Below are 18,889 nucleotides of genomic sequence, written 5' to 3' on the forward strand. Positions count from 1 at the left end.
GTTTGACTTCATTAAAGAACCGCTAGCTGTGCGGGAATAATTTGAAAGGATGAACCGGGCTGACCTGTTCTGAATTGACTCAATCATATCTGCTAATCTTTTTTGACCAGCGTCCCAGGCAGATGACGCATACTCTAGCTTCGGCCTAAGTAGCGTTTTGTAGAGCAGTAACTTCAAATGGGGTGGGCTATAGAAAAATTCCTGCGAATGTAGCCAAGAGATCGGTTTGCATTGTTCGTGACATGTTCAATGTGCGCATGCCACGCAAGGTTGCTGTTTAGCTGGATTCCAAGATATATATAGGAAGTCACGTGCTCAAGGTTGGTTTTATTGATATTGTAGCCGAAAGGTGTTGGTGAGTTCGAGCGACGCGGGACAGACATAAGTTTGCATTTAGTCGGATTTAAGAACATTAGCCATTTTGAGCGCCACCTTGACATGTTATCTAGATCTTTCTGAAGCATAATGTTATCATGATGATTAGTTATTTCGTGGTATAGAACGCAATCGTAGGCAAAACGTTTAATGGAACTATTAACTATGGCAGGTAAGTCGTTTATATAAATTACGAATAATAACGGTCCCAAGACTGAGCCTTGAGGCACACCTGACTTCACGGCGCAGTGCAGGGATGCACAATCGTTAGCTGTTACAAACTGGGTACGATTGTTTAGAAAACATTCTATCCATTTCGCAACATTAGGGTCAATATTAAGAGTACTGAGTTTAAGAAGCAGTAAGTAATGAGATACGTTGTCAAACGCTTTCGCAAAATCTAGAAATATACAGTCAATGACTTGGCCTTTGTCTAAAGAGGAAGAAATGTTGTGTATAAACGATATTAGTTGTGTTTCGCAGGAGTAGATTTTGCGAAACCCATGCTGAGATGAAGTGAAGAAAGAGTTGGATTCAAGAAATGACACAAGATTGGAAAATATTACGTGTTCAAGGATATTACAAGGCACGCGGGTAAGTGAAATGGGTCTGTAATTGAGAGGAGAATGCGGGTTACCTGATTTCAGCAGTGGGACCACCTTCCCCACCTTTCAGTCTGCGGGCAAAGTTGAGCATTCAATAGATTGGGTGAAAAGGTAGATAAAAATACAGAGGCGTAGACGGCGGTATTCCTCAAAAATGTCGAACTAATTTCGTCGGCAGCACAGGAAGACAATAGTTTTAAATCTTGAATTAACTTCAATATCCCCGCAAAATCGGAAACAAGTGAATCCATGGGCAAAAAATCTTCCTTGAGCATATGTGGCACTGAATCATCGCAGCAAACAGAAAATGATTTCGCGAAAGTATCATTTAGGACATTGCAACATTCTGCATTGCTCATGGTGCTACCATCCGTATCTGTGAGAGATAGGGTATTTTTCTTTTTTATTTGAACAGTCCTCCAAAATTTTGACGGATTTTTAGAAAGAAGTGAGGGTAGATAGGTATTAAAAAAATGTCCTTCGCTTCTTTTAATGCGGTACGATAAGCATGCAGCGGATAAGAATAAGATTGACTTTCGGCGGACGTACCGACAACGAAGGGTGATACCGAAGTCCACCTTATTTGGGGGAAATTAAAATCACCTGAATGGAATAACGGCGAGTGTGGCAAGAGAAGAAAATTCAGTACCATGCGGTTAATCGCAAAAAGTAGATGGTGCACTTGGCGGCCGATAACCCGCACAAAGCAATGTGCTTTGGTGGTTTATAACAATACGAACACAAACCAATTCTAAAGACGACCACCGCCTAACGACACTATATTGTCGGCGACGGCCATTAAAACACCACCACCTGATTTTAGGTAGCGGTCATCACGGTGAACAACATAATTCTTGTCACAGTGGAACAGCTCTTCGCTAAGAAATTAACCACGTCAGCGGCACGCGAATCTAAAATAGATGCTAAAGCTTCACGTTTATTACCTGCACTTCGCACATTCGATAATAAAAAAGAGAAATCGCGAAAAGGTTGGCTGCGTGGCCGGTGTCTAATTTCTGTAAAAAAAAAGACGCGTCATAATGGCGGTTAGTAGCAGTGGACGATAATTCAGCAGGGCAGGGAACATTGCCCAATTGAAGGTCACAGACACTGTCGTTATCAGGGGAGTAAATACAACATTTTTTGTTGATATATAGCTTGTTGTACTTCACAGTGAAAAATTGAACGCTTTCTTTGCCAAATTCGTACAGTTTAGTTCTGACAGCTCCAGTTGCCTTACAAAACTCTTCACTTACGGAAATACATTGTCTTTAACTTATCTTTAGAAGAAAGAATCGTTTCCCTTAGCTTAGACAATGAAAATCTGACAATAATGGGCCTGGACTTGTTGGGGACAAAACGGCCAAGTCTGTGTGCCCTGGAAATACGGTCATCGCTTTTATTTTGGTTCATGCTTAATGCTGAATTTAAAACCGAGCAAATTTTATCTTCTGACTGCGCCCAAGTTTCCGTAGCGCCATCTGCTACCCCATGAAATATTAAGTTTTCGCGACGTGAACGGTCTTCAAATTCATTGAGCCGTTGGTTCAATACGGATACTTGCGGCGCGAGGCGTTCACCTGTTGGCCTTCAGATGATCGAATGCATTGTTCAACTGCCGAGAGCCTGTTGTCGATATCGGCTATTTGTTGTTCCATTGAATATTGAGCCTCCTTGACTGCCCTCGAGGCACTCATCACTTCTTCGTGCTTAGAATCAAATTTATCGTGTAGTGATTTAACAAGCTGTAGCAACTACTTGTTACACAGGTTAGGATCTTCTCTCGGGGGTCCAGAGTTCAGCTCTACGTTGCCGGACATAAATACCAACTTGGAAACAAGAACATATTCACGTTCTAATTGAAACAATACTTGTGGGCCTGGAAGCACTATATGCAGGACAGTTCAACTGTCTAAGCCCGGGAGGCAAGCGAGGCCTACTTGGTTAAAGATGCCACCAAATTTGTCCAGTGTATGTCAGAGGCAGTGTACTGCATTCCTTTCACATGTGGTCAAATGTACATATGACAGACTGGCTGGTGCCTAAATATGTACCCATGAGATCACCATATTTCACTAAGAAGACCAGTATGCTCGTCCAACCTCGCCATGCATTGCCGCAATAGGACTTCAGGCTGGATTAGGATCGTTTGTATGTTTTCACCCATGGTTGAGAATTGGCAAGAGAAATCAGTCAGGCATACCACATAAATAACGATACCTGGGAGCCAGGCCCCATTATCAATGCATCAAGAAAGGCTTCCTTTCTAGATGCCAAGGGATAGAAATTAATCTGTGCCTATTTACTTACTTTTTTATGCAATCACCGTTTATCCCTTTGTATTACAGCTTCTGCCTTAACTTCTGCAAATTAACTTGGGCACAATACAAGCGCACATCCAGTGCTATCTTTTAATCCTTCCATCAAGTTAAGCAGACAGTTGTTAGCCGAGGTCATCCTCTCTTCCCTCTCTGTGTAAATTTTGTCCTGAGAAGTTACATGGAATGACCGGCAAACTCAAACGGACATACAAGTTTCACCTAGTGGACACGGCTGGTTCTTACAAATGCACAAACACAATGACGGGTATCTGGTTGCATCCTGTGGTGTGTGCAAACTAGCTTTGACATTGTTGCAGTAGGCACGGACTCACAACTGCTACAATGCCTACCTGCATGAAAGAGGGTTGCTTGCAAAGAGTGTAAAGAAATTGAGAGAAAACACAGCAAGCTTACCAGAAAACACCTCACTACCGAAGTAACTGCAGCACTATGAATACTGACCTTCCAATTTCATTTCAGGAAATTCGAGCTCATCAAATTTGTATTTTCCAGTCACAGTTCATCTGAGAACAAAATAAAAATGATTGGAAATATCAAGGTTAAACAATGGTATGCACTCTGCACGCTTAGACCTGGCACATATATGCACACTACACTTCGAATTCTTACATGGACAATAACTGCTCATGAGTGTAGCATAGCAGAAAGCAATACATGAAAATAAATGCCGCAGTATAGCAACCAGTTTCAGACCAATAAAACCAAAATAAAGCTAGATATATAGTGTATACTAAGCAAAAGTAAAATTTAACTTGAAGCCAAGCGATTGATGTGAGAAAAAATACTAAACGTCAGGACATGTTAGGTCTACATTTATATAGAACACGGCAATGTGTGCATACAATCTACGAACCCAAATAAGCACCAAGTCAAATAATGTTTCATAAATATTTAGCCTATTTAGTAAGTTGCGCTAAGTAGTATATGGATAAACTTATTCACGACTGATACCGAGATCCTATTTTTTGGAACACGTACACTTCATACTTACCTGAACCAACCATTCAGGTTACATAATGCACTATGACAGCCATCCAAGAGTTCCCTTGAATTTCTGGCGGCTCCTCCTTTATTTTATACCTGATATGACGCTATACCTGACATGACCATCCAGATTGCACGCTGAGCTGCTGCAGCCATGGCCATGGGTTATCGTCGAAAGTTATACGTGATTACAAAAATGCTGATTTTGCCGCAATTAATAACGAACTAGAAACTTTCATCACTGACTACATTCCAAGTTTCCACACTCGATCGGTTGAAGAAAACAGGTCAATATTCAAAGAAAAAGCCAACTCCTTAATTAACCGGTACATCCCGCAAAAACGTATTTATTCCAATTCTCGCGCACCCTGGTTCAACGCGCGTCTTAAACGTTTACTGAACAAAAAGAAAAGGCTTTTTCGACGAGCAAAATTAACTGGCAATCATGATCGTTGGAATGCTTACACAATAGCACTGAGCGACTACAAGAATGCTGTAGCAGAGTCCAAAACAACATTTTATGAGCACACGTTGCCTTCTTTTTTGAAAGACAACCCACAGAAATTTTGGAGTGTGGTCAACGGTAAAAAATCTAGTGCCATTGAACTGTGTGATCCTAACAACGAACCTGTCGATCGGAGTGTCTGTTGTGAAGTATTGAATGACGCGTTCATATCTGTATTTTCTGATTCTGTGTTGTGCGCAAGCGCTGTTTTTTCTGATATGCATTATTTTCCAATGCTCCCCATTACCATTGACCTTGATGGCGTTGTAAAGTTGATACAGACCTCAAAAGTTTCTGCATGCAGTGGAGTAGATGGTATAAACACGAAGTTTCTTAAGGGAACTATTACTTATTCATCTATAATTCTTAGCGAAATCTTTGCTCAGTCACTTCAAACTACCATCCTTCCGAATGATTGGAAGGCAGGGATGGTGATTCCCGTACATAAGTCTGGCAGTCGGTACTCCCCACTTAATTACAGACCTATATCCCTAACTAGCGTTCCCTGCAAATTAATGGAGCACATAGTTTACTCACACCTGGTTTCATTTCTCGAGTCAAACTTATTTTTCACCCCCTACCAACACGGATTTAGAAAACACTATTCCTGCGAAACGCAGCTTTTGTCATTCACTAATGATTTATTCCAGGCGATGGATGCTAACTTTATTATTGACTGCATTTTTTTAGACTTCGCCAAAGCATTCGATACTGTTTCACACGAATTACTTTTAACTAAATTAAGTAACCTCAACATTGATCCTAACGTGCTTGCTTGGATCAAGTGTTTTTTGTCTAACCGTTCCCAATTCGTTTATGCTAACGAATACTTCTCTTCCACTGGTCGAGTAACCTCCGGTGTACCGCAAGGCTCGGTTCTGGGACCATTATTATTTTTAATTTTTATTAATGACCTCCCCGACCAAATTAAATCATCAATTAAGTTATTCGCCGATGACTGTGTTCTATATCGTGTCATTTCTAACCCTGACGACTGCGATACTCTTCAATCAGACATTGGCATAGTAACATCATGGTGTGCTAGATCCCAAATGAAGCTCAATTCTAATAAATGTAAGGCGATGCGTGTGTCCAGTGTTGTAAGAAATACCACCCTTCCTACGTACAATATTAACAACATACCTGTAGGAAATGTATCATCATATAAATATCTTGGTATCTACATTAGACACAATCTTACATGGAACATTCATATAAATTACATTTACGGTAACGCTAATCGCATGCTTGGGTTTTTACGACGTAATTTTTCATCGGCAACTGCAGCTGTCAAGTTATTTCTGTACAAAACATTAGTGAGGCCTAAACTTGAATATGCATGCTCCATTTTCGACCCTTCTACTCTAAAGCTAAAAAACACCATCGAATCCATTCAAAACCGAGCTGCTCGTTTTATTCTTTCGAATTATTCTCGTCATGCAAGTGTCTCATCAATGAAACTAACCCTTGACTTGCCTAACCTAGAGTTACGTCGTAAGTACTTTCGCCTATGCCTTTTTCACAAGATTTATTACTCTAACGAAACACCTAAGGATGAACTAATCTCCCCGCCATCATACATATCGTCACGCACGGATCATCGTTTTAAGGTTGAAGTTCCAACTTGTCGCACCAACGTTTATTTTGATTCCTTTATACCAAGAACGACGAATGACTGGAACCGCCTCCCTGCCTCCATCACTGCCATTTCTGAAGCCACCAACTTCAAGAACATCGTTAATGAATTTGTTTGCAGTAATCACCACTCCTCTCTGTAATGCCTCCGGGCCTTGAGAGTATGACAATAAATAAATAAATAAATAAATTGTGCGGAGAGTGTTGTGGGTCACAGCGTCACCACTACAGAACGAATTTTGTGCTAACTTATAGCTGTGGCACATTAAGACTGTCATATTGAGAACACATGCAAGGAGCATATAAAAACAGTCACGAAAAGAATGCCTGCATTAGTGCAGGGTGACAACAGAGCACAAAGTCAAAGTCAGTAATGAATGTCATGATTATAGGGACCCCTTTATCAAAGCGAAATATTGAACACGAACACAGCAGTAGTAGGAGCACATTACAAGAAATGTTTACATAACAATTCTGGAGTTTCTTTTATGACTAAGTTTAAGCAACTTTCCCTTGTCATATTTAGTTTCGTCAAAATTATGGCGAGACTACTTGTCTTCAAAAGAAACCTGTGCCAGTAGCAAGCTTTGATTTCTCACATATTCTTCCCTAATGCTGCTCGTAAACAGAAAACTTCGTAAGCAGAGACAACGCCGAATCATAAGTGAGCAAACGTCATTGCAGCAAGATTCGAGGAAGAGGCACATGGCTCGTTATCATGTAGCTTCGACAGAAAAACGAGCGCTCACTCACAGGCGTGCATGATCAACACGATTATTTCCGAACGTGATCTTTCTCATCAGATGAAAACGCATGCCAAGATTTTTAATTTCGCATTAAGGCAATAAACTTACGGAACTAATTTCCGAAACGCAGCGCTCAGCAAGCATCAGCATAGGTTTCACCGCTGTCGTGGGAGATCTCTTTCTTACGTTCGCAAGGCACTCTAAGCTAACACGAGAAGCAGGCAAAATATGTGTGTAGTTAGCAAGCACGGTTACTTACCTTTTCAATGGTACGACGCGGTCGAAAAGTTTCCCCCAAGTTGCCAGTGCTGCGATGTTACTCTCAGCATACATGCCGTTGGGTAGTGCATAGACGCTCACTGTGGAGGGGCTCCGGGGCCCTCTGGAGGTGTGCGCAATGCCGAAGCCTACCCCCCTCCCCACCTAACGTGTCATTGCCAGAGTTTTGTCACCCGAATAATTTGGCGTTTCTTTTGACTTGCCCCGACCTTCTCACTTAAAATTTTATTATGGCTAATAGCTTACTGCGTCATTGTTGGCGCGGACGTGCACATATTTTAATTCATACTTTGCTTTATTTCTGCAAACCCTGACAATAGGAGAACAACCGCATTAGGAGTACCAGAGGTGGCTGTCTCATACGTATTTTCGCACATCACCATGTTTTCAATTTCAACTGTAAACACCATGCACATGCACAAAGTATTGAAATATATGCACAGACAAAGTTAATTATATGTTTAAAGAGAAGGAAGTAGGCAAGTAACAATTCTTTCTGAAAGTATGTATAGCATGTGCCTATAGAATGAATATGTTGCTGTCTGTACACTTCGCTTCAAAACGCTTGGCGTGCTTTTTTTACCCCGAAAACAAAACCCTGCAGATTTTAGTGACCTCTTCGGCAGAGTCTCTTATCAACGGCGAGTGAAATGCACGTGAATGATGTCTCAGTATCGCTTCTCTTTCGAGTAAACAAAGTTAATGAGTCATTAGAAAAAACACTTCTAATAATTTACAATATCTATTAGGGATGGAAACATCGTCACTTGCATGCAGAGGGGATAAATATATATTCAATGTCCCACAAGCGGCGACTACGGGAGAGCTCCAGGCCGCGCGTCCCCCCTAGAGTTTTCCTAAGGGGCCAGAGCCCCCTCTTCCGCCACACACCTTTAAGTGTCATCACATCATTTGAGGTGCATTTCACTTGCCTCAACCTTATCACTTAAAATTTTATTGTGGCTTATAGCTTACTACGTCATTGCTCGCGCGGACGTGCACGGCTTTTAATTCTTACTTTCACGTTATTTCTGCAAATCTTGACAATAGGAGGATCAGTGCACTATAAGCACTAGCAGCGGCTGCCTGATCTGTATTTTGTCACTTCAGCATGCATTGTTTTCAATTTCCAATGTAAATACCATGCACATACACATTATATTTAAATATACACACGGAAGGCAGTTTATTATATTTTTTGAAAAAGAACGAGGTAGCCAAATCAATTATTTCTAAAGACGTGGATAGCCTATGCTTAGAGAATGAATATGTTAATGTATGTTCATTTTGTTTCAAATTGCTTTGCGTGCTGTTTCGACCCTGAAAGAAACTGCAAACTAGTATCTTTACGGCTGAGGCCTACATTGTCGACCGTGATGCATATAAGGAAATCAAAACTCAAAAAATCAGTTATATATAGGGACTCCCTAAGTGTTGTGAAGGCTTTGATATCGTTCTGTAAGCACAAAAATCCTGTTATAATTGAACTCTATTCCGTCTTATGTAAAGCATATGTATCTAACCAGCATGTGATTATATGCTGGGTGCCAGGTCATAGGGCCATCGAAGTTAATGTTCTGGCGGACCAGATGGCCACGTCAGTTGCATGGCATTCTGCTAATCCCACCGCTGCAGTTCCTGTCACAGATCTGAAGCCCTTCTTACGGAGGAAACTACGGAACCACTGGCAACGCCTATGGGATGCGGAAACAAATAATAAGCTCCACGTGATATAGCCACAGCTAGGATTCTGGCCCTCTGTAACAAAATCACGCCGAACAGATGTCCTATTCTGTCGTCTCAGAACAGGACACACATTTGGCACGCATAACTATTTACTCACTGAAAATGATCCTCCAACCTGCGGTAGATGCGGGGAGAGGCTGACCATCCTCCACGTCCTTCTGGAGTGTCGGGAAGCCGAATATGAAAGAAACATTTTCCCTTAGCATACCGGCAGCGCATTCCCCTTCATCCTGTTATGTTACTCGGCCCAGAACCTATATTTGACACCAACGCAGACCTAAGTTTTCTGAAAGATGTCTTGCATATTTTTAGCCCCACATGCTCGTAGCGGGTCCTCTCTTCAGAGGATGCCGCTGTGATAGCTTTTATGCGTTGCATATTGCAATCACTCAGTTCAGTCCTTGGGTGCGACCGGGCAGCCACCATTGAGGGTACGAGCCATTGTTCATTGCTGCTCGTCTCATATGTGGGTGTATTCTCTTTTAAGTTTGCTATGTTTGTTACAGGTTGCTTCTATTTTTATGTGTTGCATATTGCAATCACTCAGTTCAGCCCTTGGGCGCGGCCGGGCCGCCACCATTGACCTTTAGCGCAACCACGTGACGTGACGTCACAACAGCCGGGAAGAAAAGCTGAGTCCCAACTCGCGCAATATGCAACGCATTCTTGGCTTAACCAAGCTAAGCCTGGCCATTTTTTCGTATAGCACATGCCTCTAGGCCCTTGTGTTTCAAGGGCTCTGGCGAGGCAGCAGTGCTCCAAGTAATTTTACCATCCTATATTTTTCTACTTTGCATCATTCTTCTACGATGGATTTTAATGTTCATAGTATTCGTCATTAGTCATCGCCATAATTTTATAGCACGTACATTTTACGCACTTTACAGCGACAATCTTAGGCCAGTTCACAGCCAAGTAACATCTCCATAATACATCGCCAACATCACCACTTGTCATGGCGCTGTTTGGCCAAACCTGGCCCTCCTGCGCCATAGAACACCACACATCATCAATTGCAACTACCGTATTAAATCTCAGTAATGCAAGAATTACAGGCGGCTACTCTAATGGAAATAATAAGCATTAGGTTTTCTACGATTAACGCAAGTGCTATTTTTAAAGTCTTGGTGCATTATAACTGGGGCGCCCTGTATAATTCACTCAGTGACGGAAATGAGGAAATGCCGGTTACAGTCGAATTCAGAATCGACAGCAGTAGCGCTCATACTAATACTCGCAGCAAAAGAAAAAAAAGAAAGAGGTGCAGTTTCACCTGAAAGGCGAAGCAGTATTAGTGATAGGGAAATATAAGACAATTAAATGAACGAAGATTACACCAAAAAGAGATGCCAAATACTTGGTCGAGCAAGAAAACTCAGGCTGTGAAATTGAACTGTCTCCTACTATCAGGTCTTGTAAATTGTCATATAAGGCTTTCACTTCAGTGAACAATTCCTCGAGGGCAAACGAAGTTTCTTCAAGTGCAAGAAATATATGCATATACGGGTTGGGCCTCAGACCCGCCTCCCCGGAACAATGAAAACTTCCCCCGATGCGTCGGCCGATTAGACAACTACCGCCATCTGTAAAAAACGATAAACAGATTAGGCTCGGCGCCACAGGACTAGAAGCGTTCGGTGCTTACTGCGCGTAAACTCATGGTCATACAGGCCGGACTGCACCTGTGATAAAGCTTCGCTCGTGTCGCTCTGGCGGCATTACCATATAGGAAGATATTCAACAAGGAGGGCACTTGCCGAAAACTGGCAAAAGTAAATATGTGACGGTAGTGTTAATGCCGACCGTTAGCTGCCGCGAGCATCGGAAACTAAGAATGTGAAGTGAAGCTAACAGACGTTGTTTTATACTTACAGCGAATCTGTAATGGCTGGCCTATTCGGCCGTCAGTCCGTCTGGTAGCATGTACGCCGAAAACTCCTCCAGCGCAACGCCATGCGCATGCGCAATAAAGAAAAAGAGAAAGAGGCGCGCGATTCGCTGCGCCAGTAGTGGCATCGTTGGTCTCAGTCGTAGCCGAACGCGCACGCAGAAGTTTCTCTCCGGCTACCAAATAGTTAGGCCACGTGTCATTCAGACTCCTGAGGAGCAGGCAGCTTTCGAACACCAACGCTGCGAGCAGAACCGGGAAGGATTTATATACGCCATGCCGATGCTGCAGCCCGTGCACCAGAACAAGCCCATGGAGCCGATCACAACCAGCAACTGCGTAGCAATTATCCGGCAGCCTACCAAACCACGTTTAATGAACCGACGGGCTTATTTATTCATTTAAAGATACCTTACAGGCCCCTAGAGGCATTGTGTAGAGGGGAGAGGACACTCAAGGGTTATACAATAATTAGAATACATATACAAAAATACAATGTATAATGGGTTTAAACAAATGACAAGCACACGCGCTGTATGTTTCAGCATCGCTGATTAACCATCTGTGCGGAGTGCTTGGGCAGTGATTTTATGCGAAGCATATTACTAGAGCTCAACCCAGCTCCTCAGGTGCGGCGGTGTCGCCTTCAATACCACGTGACACCGTGACGTCACGACAGAGGAGAAGTGGCTTTGGCTCAACCCTTGCAAGATGGGCTGGGTGGGAATCGAACCAGGGTCTCCGGAGTGTGAGACGGAGACGCTACCACTGAGCCACGAGTACGATGCTTCAAAGCGGTACAAAAGCGCCTCTAGTGAATGCGGTGTTGCCTTAGAAACGAGCTGTTTCTAAGGCTCAGGCGTGCGTCGCTTGCTCAGGCGCACATTTCGTTGCCGCGGCGAACGCTGCGTTGCTCGACGCTCACCGCGTCCAATGCGGGGCGTCCAAGGCGAAGCAGAGTAACGCATGAGTTGTTTCGTCGTCTAGCCGAACCAAATATAGCCAAGCAACAGCAGTTCACCAAGCTAAACAGTGGTTCAACAACTAAAATAAAGGCTAGTATGCTTCGCATCCTGGGCTTAACCTCACCTAAGCCACAGCCATTTTTTTTCTTTATTTAATTAAGTAAAGAGCCACGAGTACGATGCTTCAAAGCGGTACAAAAGCGCCTCTAGTGAATGCGGTGTTGCTTTAGAAACGAGCTGTTTCTAAGGCTAAGGCGTGCGTCGCTTGCTCAGGCGCACATTTCGTTGCCGCGCCGGACGCTGCGTTGCTCGACGCTCACCGCGTCCAATGCGGGGCGCGTAGTCGCTGGCGGGTCGACGGGAACGCTGTCACGTTCCACTCTTGAAGGCGAAGCAGAGTAACGCATGAGTTGTTTCTTTGTCTAGCCGAACCAAATATAGCCAAGCAACAGCAGTTCACCAGGCTAAACAGTGGTTCAACAACTAAAATAAAGGCTAGTATGCTTCGCATCCTGGGCTTAACCTTAGCTAAGCCACAGCCATTTTTTTACTTTCCTGTTAAGAGAAAAGTTTTTCATATAAATGACCTGATACTTGACGACTTAGTTTCCTTGCGTTACCTAGCAACAAGCTATTGGCACGCCAGACGAACCAGACGCATCCGTCATGGCATAAACACACCACCGAAGCGAGCGAGGCCGGCTGCGGTTCTGTGGTGCTATTTTGTAGGAATGCCTTTTTTCATGCCAATGCCTCTTCGCGTGACGTCATCGATTTTGGAAATTGTGTACACGTAGGCACGACGTTTCTTGGATCGTCCAATCAGAAGCTCCCTTCATTGGCCGGATGTTTCTTTCGTATTCTCTTCTCTTTTTCCGGGACTGTATAGCAAATTTGTTTTGTGAAACAGCACTTAATGAAAGCGGACTTCCATGCTGCGCAAAGCAAATTCATTTTGTTACATTACAACGCAAAAGCTGCCGCAGTCCAAAGAAATGCAAACGCAAGTGCTCTATTTTTGAAGCCGTAGCCACATAGTAGTCGGATGTGCATCCAATCCATGCCGTTGAGCTCACGCAAAATGGCAGCCTTTGTTTACCTGCAACAGCTGACAGCCGCTAGCGTGTCGGTAACGCAGCGCAACTATTTGCGGCCCACAGCTGTACACTTGCATCTGAGAAGAATCTGCGCTGCTTGCAGGAGCCGTGAGATGCAGCAGAGTGAGGTGAGTAAATATTGCTCGTGTAGTGCTTACGTTGTCGTGTGGTTTTCGGTGCATCATGTCTGACGTGTGATAATTTCTTCTTTACGAAGGGCCAATAAGAATTAACCGTAACCCACGAGGACAAACTTTGCAACATAGTGGATCGAGAACTGTCAAGCCACTCAGCACCCTTCATTAGAGCACCGCCACGACAGAACAATAGCCTCGTCAATGTGATCGCAGCAACAGTAATACTCTGGGCCTGGCGCCCCTGCGCTGACGGTTACGCTCCGTGAAAGAAGCTGCTACAACGGTAAATGTGAGTAGCTTGTTTACCTTTTCTATATTAGTGGTATAAAAAGGCAAAAAATAATCAATTCGTAGTGAGCACTTTATGCAGGCGCTTAGCTTAGACAGAATGTTTGACTGTAAATTTCTTACTGTGTTACGGGCCGGCTGAAATTCCCAAGTTTGAAAATCGGAAATGGCGGCAGCGAAAGGGCCCAGAGTGTCACAAGAACAGACGGATATTCTGGTGCAGTTCATCGAGCAGCACCCATACCTGGCGAGAGCTTCTACGGAGTTCTCGCCACGTATGACTGCTGCTCGAAAGAACGAGCTATGGGAGGCGGTGGCGGCAGTGTTGAACGGACAGGGCCCAGCGGTTAAGTCAACGAGCCGTTGGCGAAACCACTGGGCCAAAATGGCTCACAAGGCCAAGAAAGAAGCGGCCAGGGCCGCGAGCGAGAAGAGGTGAGCTTTGTAATGATGCTGACAGTAACGTCGTTTCACGTAGTTGTTGTCGTTGTTGTGTTTGCAGGGCCACTGGAGGCGGGAAAGTGGGTGGGGTGGACGGCCGCGTCCTCGACATCCTTGGGAGGACAGGCGGCCTCCTTGTTTCCCCGCCGCAGTACTTCGCCGATAGCGAGGTGCGTACATTGGGTTTAAAAAGTGTTGTTTGTGCTGCTGTAGCCTAACACATTTTCAGCATTACATTGTAATACAACATTCCAAAATCTCTTCAGCCATATTTTTTTTCGTTTTTTGTGCTGGTTACAATATAGGTTATGCACTCTGAGCAGCAACTTGTGTAAATGATGCGCATTGCACACACTGCTCGCAACGACACTACTCTGACTGCAGGACGCAAGTTCGGAGGATGCTGCAGGGCCCTCCCGCAGTGCACCAGCAACAACTACGTTTGTGGTGTCGGGTCCTGCAGCTGTTGCTGGGCCAAGTGGCCTTACACGTAAGTCAGTGACCCAGCTTTTGTTGCAGCATTGTTTGCAGTTGCTGTATGACCTTGCTATGAAGTAGCCCACTGTGCTGTTACTACCTTTGTGTCCAGCATTCAGCTCTTATTCATGGAGCAGAAATGCAAGCCTACAAATGACATGATGTTGTAATAGAGATTCCTTGTGCTTCTTATAGGTTAATGTAACCAGCAATTTTCTGTGACATCTTTTGCTCCAACTATGCGACTGCCTTGTGTATCATAATTGTAGCTGTGCAGCTGCAATGACATTTCGAAGTGACTGGTTAGGACAATCAAGCTGTGTGGGTCGGATAACAGTGGATGAGCAGCGTTTGCTTTTGTCTTGCATGAAGAGCAACCGCCTACCCTCCAGCAGCCACCCTTCCAGCCGACCCCCCAGCCAACTCCACGAGAGCCGCAAGCACCCCCCCATAGGCAGTCGAAGCAGCAAGACCTTGAGGGCGCCGTCCATATGGCTACTGCCGAATATGTTCGGCAGGGCCAGTCGGCGGAAGCCAGGGCACAGGAGGAGGCTCGCTTCCGCCGACAAATGCTGGAGCAAAACCAGCGGGTATGTGTAAGGCCACAGACGTATATTTTTCTGCGTATGAAATTGACGAGCATATGACCTCTCCAACAATTAATCGTTAAACAAGCATAATGTATGCATACAGTGCTCTGATTATATCTTGTACACATTTGCGTGGAATAATATGTGTCAATATTTACGCAATTATGTGGCGAAAAGAAAGAAGTGGCATTAGGTTCAGGGAAGCAGGTACAACCATGTAAGACATCTTAATGGGATGGGACTGCACAAATTTGATGGACCAGAAAGATATTATCAGTGTTTCAATATACAGTGACAATAGCTTGCAAATGCAGATGAATGCAACACACCAAGGCATTGTCACTGAGCCTATATAATTAAACTAATTACACATCTTATTCGCTAACAGCACCACGAGGCCCATATGGACATCCTGCGCCAGCAGCATACAGTCCATATGGAGGTCCTGCGGCAGCAACATGCTGTCCACATGGAGGGACTTCAACAGCTGAGGGAGGTGGTTGGCAGCATGCGCGACGTGCAGCAGCAGCGGCTGGCAGTGGAACGACGCTCACAGGAGACACACCAGCGTATCCTGCAGCTGCTGCTGGCTGCACTGGCCCATGGTGGCAGCCAAGTCCCTCCCCCCTCTCAGGACCCACATATGTAAATAAGAAGTAGCATAGGCAAGGAATTTTATACCATTTTTTTATTAGCTTAAATTTTGCTGTTGTAGTAATGGTGATATGAAGGCCGGATATTGCTAGTTAGCAAGAAATAATTGCTCAAGTCACCCTTTCATGCAACCACAAGTAGCATAGCCGTTGCAGCATGATTTTTTTTGCTTGAAGTTGTACTTCAGCAATAAGAGCGCCCACACTATCACGCTCACCTGCACAAGTGCCAGCAAGCCCGATGGTACATTAATCTGACTGCGGCATTGCAATTATGCGGTGCCTAGTTGTTGTCATGTCAAGTTAAGCACGAAGCAACACTGCAAATGTTCTACAATGCAATCCTATGTCATCAATGCGCCTTAATGTAATGTCACACGGAACCTCTGAATATGCACAGCAAAAAGCTCTGAAAATTCCTTGCCTATGCACCTTCACCTCATCCGTAATGTGTATTTTTTTGCATATTTATGTACATATTATGCTTGCATTTTTTTGGCATGCAGGGCTGGAATGTCTTCTTTTCTTGTTTGTTGTCATAACATTTTTTTTCCATTTACTGTACTTTCATGGTCAATATTTTTTTGTAGTGACATACAAGGCTTAATGTCTTCTTTTCTTGTTTTTCATTATAACGTTTTGTTGCCATTCACTGATATTTCATGGTTATTTCTTTTTTGTCGTGACATAGGGGGCCTACTGTCTTCTTTTTCATGAGTACGTTTTGTTGTCGTTCAGTGTTTTTCCATGGTTTATATAATTCGTTGCCGTGACATACAGGGCTTGACGTCCTTTTCTTGTTTTTCATTACCAGGTTTCGTTGCGATTCAGTGTTCTTTCATGGTTGTGATACATTGTACGTTTACCCCTCGTGTGCAATATTTATGCAGTTTCTCTTACTCAATATCAAAGCAAGATGTTATGGCTTTCTTTTTCAGTATGGAACTCCACGACAGCATGTTCCTTTCACACGTAGTGATGTACCTACATATTTTGCAGTGATATTCTTCTGTCGATGCGTGATTTAAGCACCTGCACCTTTGCAGGTGCAGTTTAAGCCAGTTGCTATTTCTGCATATTTGTGCAGCGTACAACACTTTCCTTACACGATGCCTGCCGTTACCTGTGAATCTTTCAGATGCAAGAACAATGTGATGCAATATTTATTGCAACTTGTCTGTGATATGTTGCATATGTCTCTACTGCTGCAGTACTCACTGTTCTCGCACTTATTCAATGTAGAGACTGTCGCACGTGATGTGTACATAAACAAGTGTTACCAAAAAAATGTCTGTATGTTGAAGGGTGAAATAATACGGAAAGGTGCAGTGTTCTGGTGCTTTTATTTGCATGGCGCTACTGTATTTGCAGTGCTAGCTTGCACTGTGGAAATGTAATTACACACTCTGCAATATTCCATTCCCCGAGTTCAGCTATTTACAATTGAGGGCACTTTGTTGAAATGTATCAACTGCTCATGCGTGCCACACTTCACAGGAGCCACAGCATTTGACATGTCGGATGACCAGGTGGACGGCATTTTCGTCACTACAAAGGCACTTTGCGGTTGTTGCGAGACAAACTGGCGCAGGAACTAGAAGTTGCACGTGTAACAGCACGTTCAATGGAGCGGAAGGTGTGACGTACACTGTACATTTTGGCTTTTGGGAGCTTCTCTGCGACGAATACAAAGCAAGTAGACAGGCGTTTCTGTCCATCAACGCGTAAGGGAACACAGAACTTCACCGATACGAGTAGAAATAATTATGACAACTGCAGGCTACATGCATGGCACGCAGGGCATCTAGGTGACGACAGCAGCAACATGCAATTCATGGCAGACCCTTTCAAAATACACTTATTTTTAGCTTGCTTTCAATCTTATATGTCGCCACTAAACATACTGTTTCACTTCGTATAAATGCAGGCCTTACATAACGGTTCACTACACAACTTTTACATTCCTTGACCAGTCATGAATGCTTTGCATTACATAAGCATCACCCACAACTTAGCATGGGAAATCTGTCTGCAATTTCACAGCATGAAATGCACAATGCAATTTTTCGGCACATGTTATGCTACAACTGTGTGCATGCACCTAGCGATGCTGACGCTGCTGTTGACGTCGCAGCTGCCGCCGAACACTTCTCAGGTACTGTATGTGCTGCGCACGGGTTGTCCCAAACATTCCAATCACAGAGTCACGGACGGCCCGGCCTCTCAAATAATTCATTCTCGACCCTGTGTTTCGGGGCAGACCTTGCGGAATGGGGTCGTCATTACCGCAGAGCTCAGTACTACTGCTGCTGCTGCTGTCGTCATCGCTGTCATCATCGCCCGAGTCTATGTTGCCCTCAGACAGGCGAAGGTTGTGCAACACAGCACATGCCGCGACAATGTTGGCTGCACGTTCCGGCTCGTAGAGGAGGGTGCGATATCGCTGAAGACAGCGGAAACGGCTCTTTAAGAGCCCAATGCACCTCTCCACTACGGAACGCATGGCGCCATGTGCTGTGTTGTACTGCCCCTCGGCTGTCTGCGCTGGAGGATGGCCAGGAACTGGGGTCAGGAGCCACGGCTCCAAGGGGTAGCCACTGTCACCTGCACGAAGATGGAAATAGTACATTGAGTACTCCTCTGACGAGAGGCAAGTTGTAAACTTAGGAAATCTACAGAAGGCTCCAGAAGTGAATCCCAAGTAAAAGCATGAGTTGAGCATGTCCATACCCGACACAAACGGTTAACAAATTTACAAGTGCACTACTCGGTGCCTGCCACAAGCAGAAGAAATCAACACTTGTTGGTACTATCAATGACAGTAGTAGCAGTAGCAGCACTAATGTTTGTTCATTTCTTCTGCTTCTGGCAGGCACTGGGTGTAGTAGCAGCACTAATACGTATTGCTTTCATCTGCTCCTTGCAAGCACATAATGTGCTTGTAACTTAACACTTCGAACATTGAGAATGGTGGCAGTCACAATGGTGACAATGGTGACTTCATTTTTTTTTCCCCGACTTATGTGCTTGTAATTTGGTTAAAAGTTTGGGTTGGAGCGGACACGGCGTTCTGCGCTACTGAAGCGTGACTGCGCCAAAAAAGGTGTTTCGCCTCACCGAGGAGGTATTCTCCGGG

The 18,889-nt window shown here is 44.3% G+C and overlaps 2 protein-coding genes across 2 annotated transcripts in view; both read left to right on the forward strand.

Annotated features, from left to right (window-relative positions):
* Window positions 1–18,889, forward strand: part of LOC135904940 (uncharacterized) — a 161,785-nt gene that overhangs the window by 60,675 nt on the left and 82,221 nt on the right. The gene's annotated exons all lie outside the window — the stretch shown is intronic.
* On the forward strand, window positions 13,290–16,109 carry LOC139059588 (uncharacterized). Its single transcript, XM_070538014.1, has 5 exons — window positions 13,290–13,593; window positions 14,095–14,203; window positions 14,418–14,523; window positions 14,883–15,100; window positions 15,489–16,109. Coding segments are annotated over exons 1-5 (696 nt in total). The 5' UTR covers window positions 13,290–13,591; the 3' UTR covers window positions 15,750–16,109.

Source organism: Dermacentor albipictus, chromosome 4 (assembly GCF_038994185.2).
Source record: "Dermacentor albipictus isolate Rhodes 1998 colony chromosome 4, USDA_Dalb.pri_finalv2, whole genome shotgun sequence".
Classification (NCBI taxonomy): Eukaryota; Metazoa; Arthropoda; class Arachnida; order Ixodida; family Ixodidae; genus Dermacentor; species Dermacentor albipictus.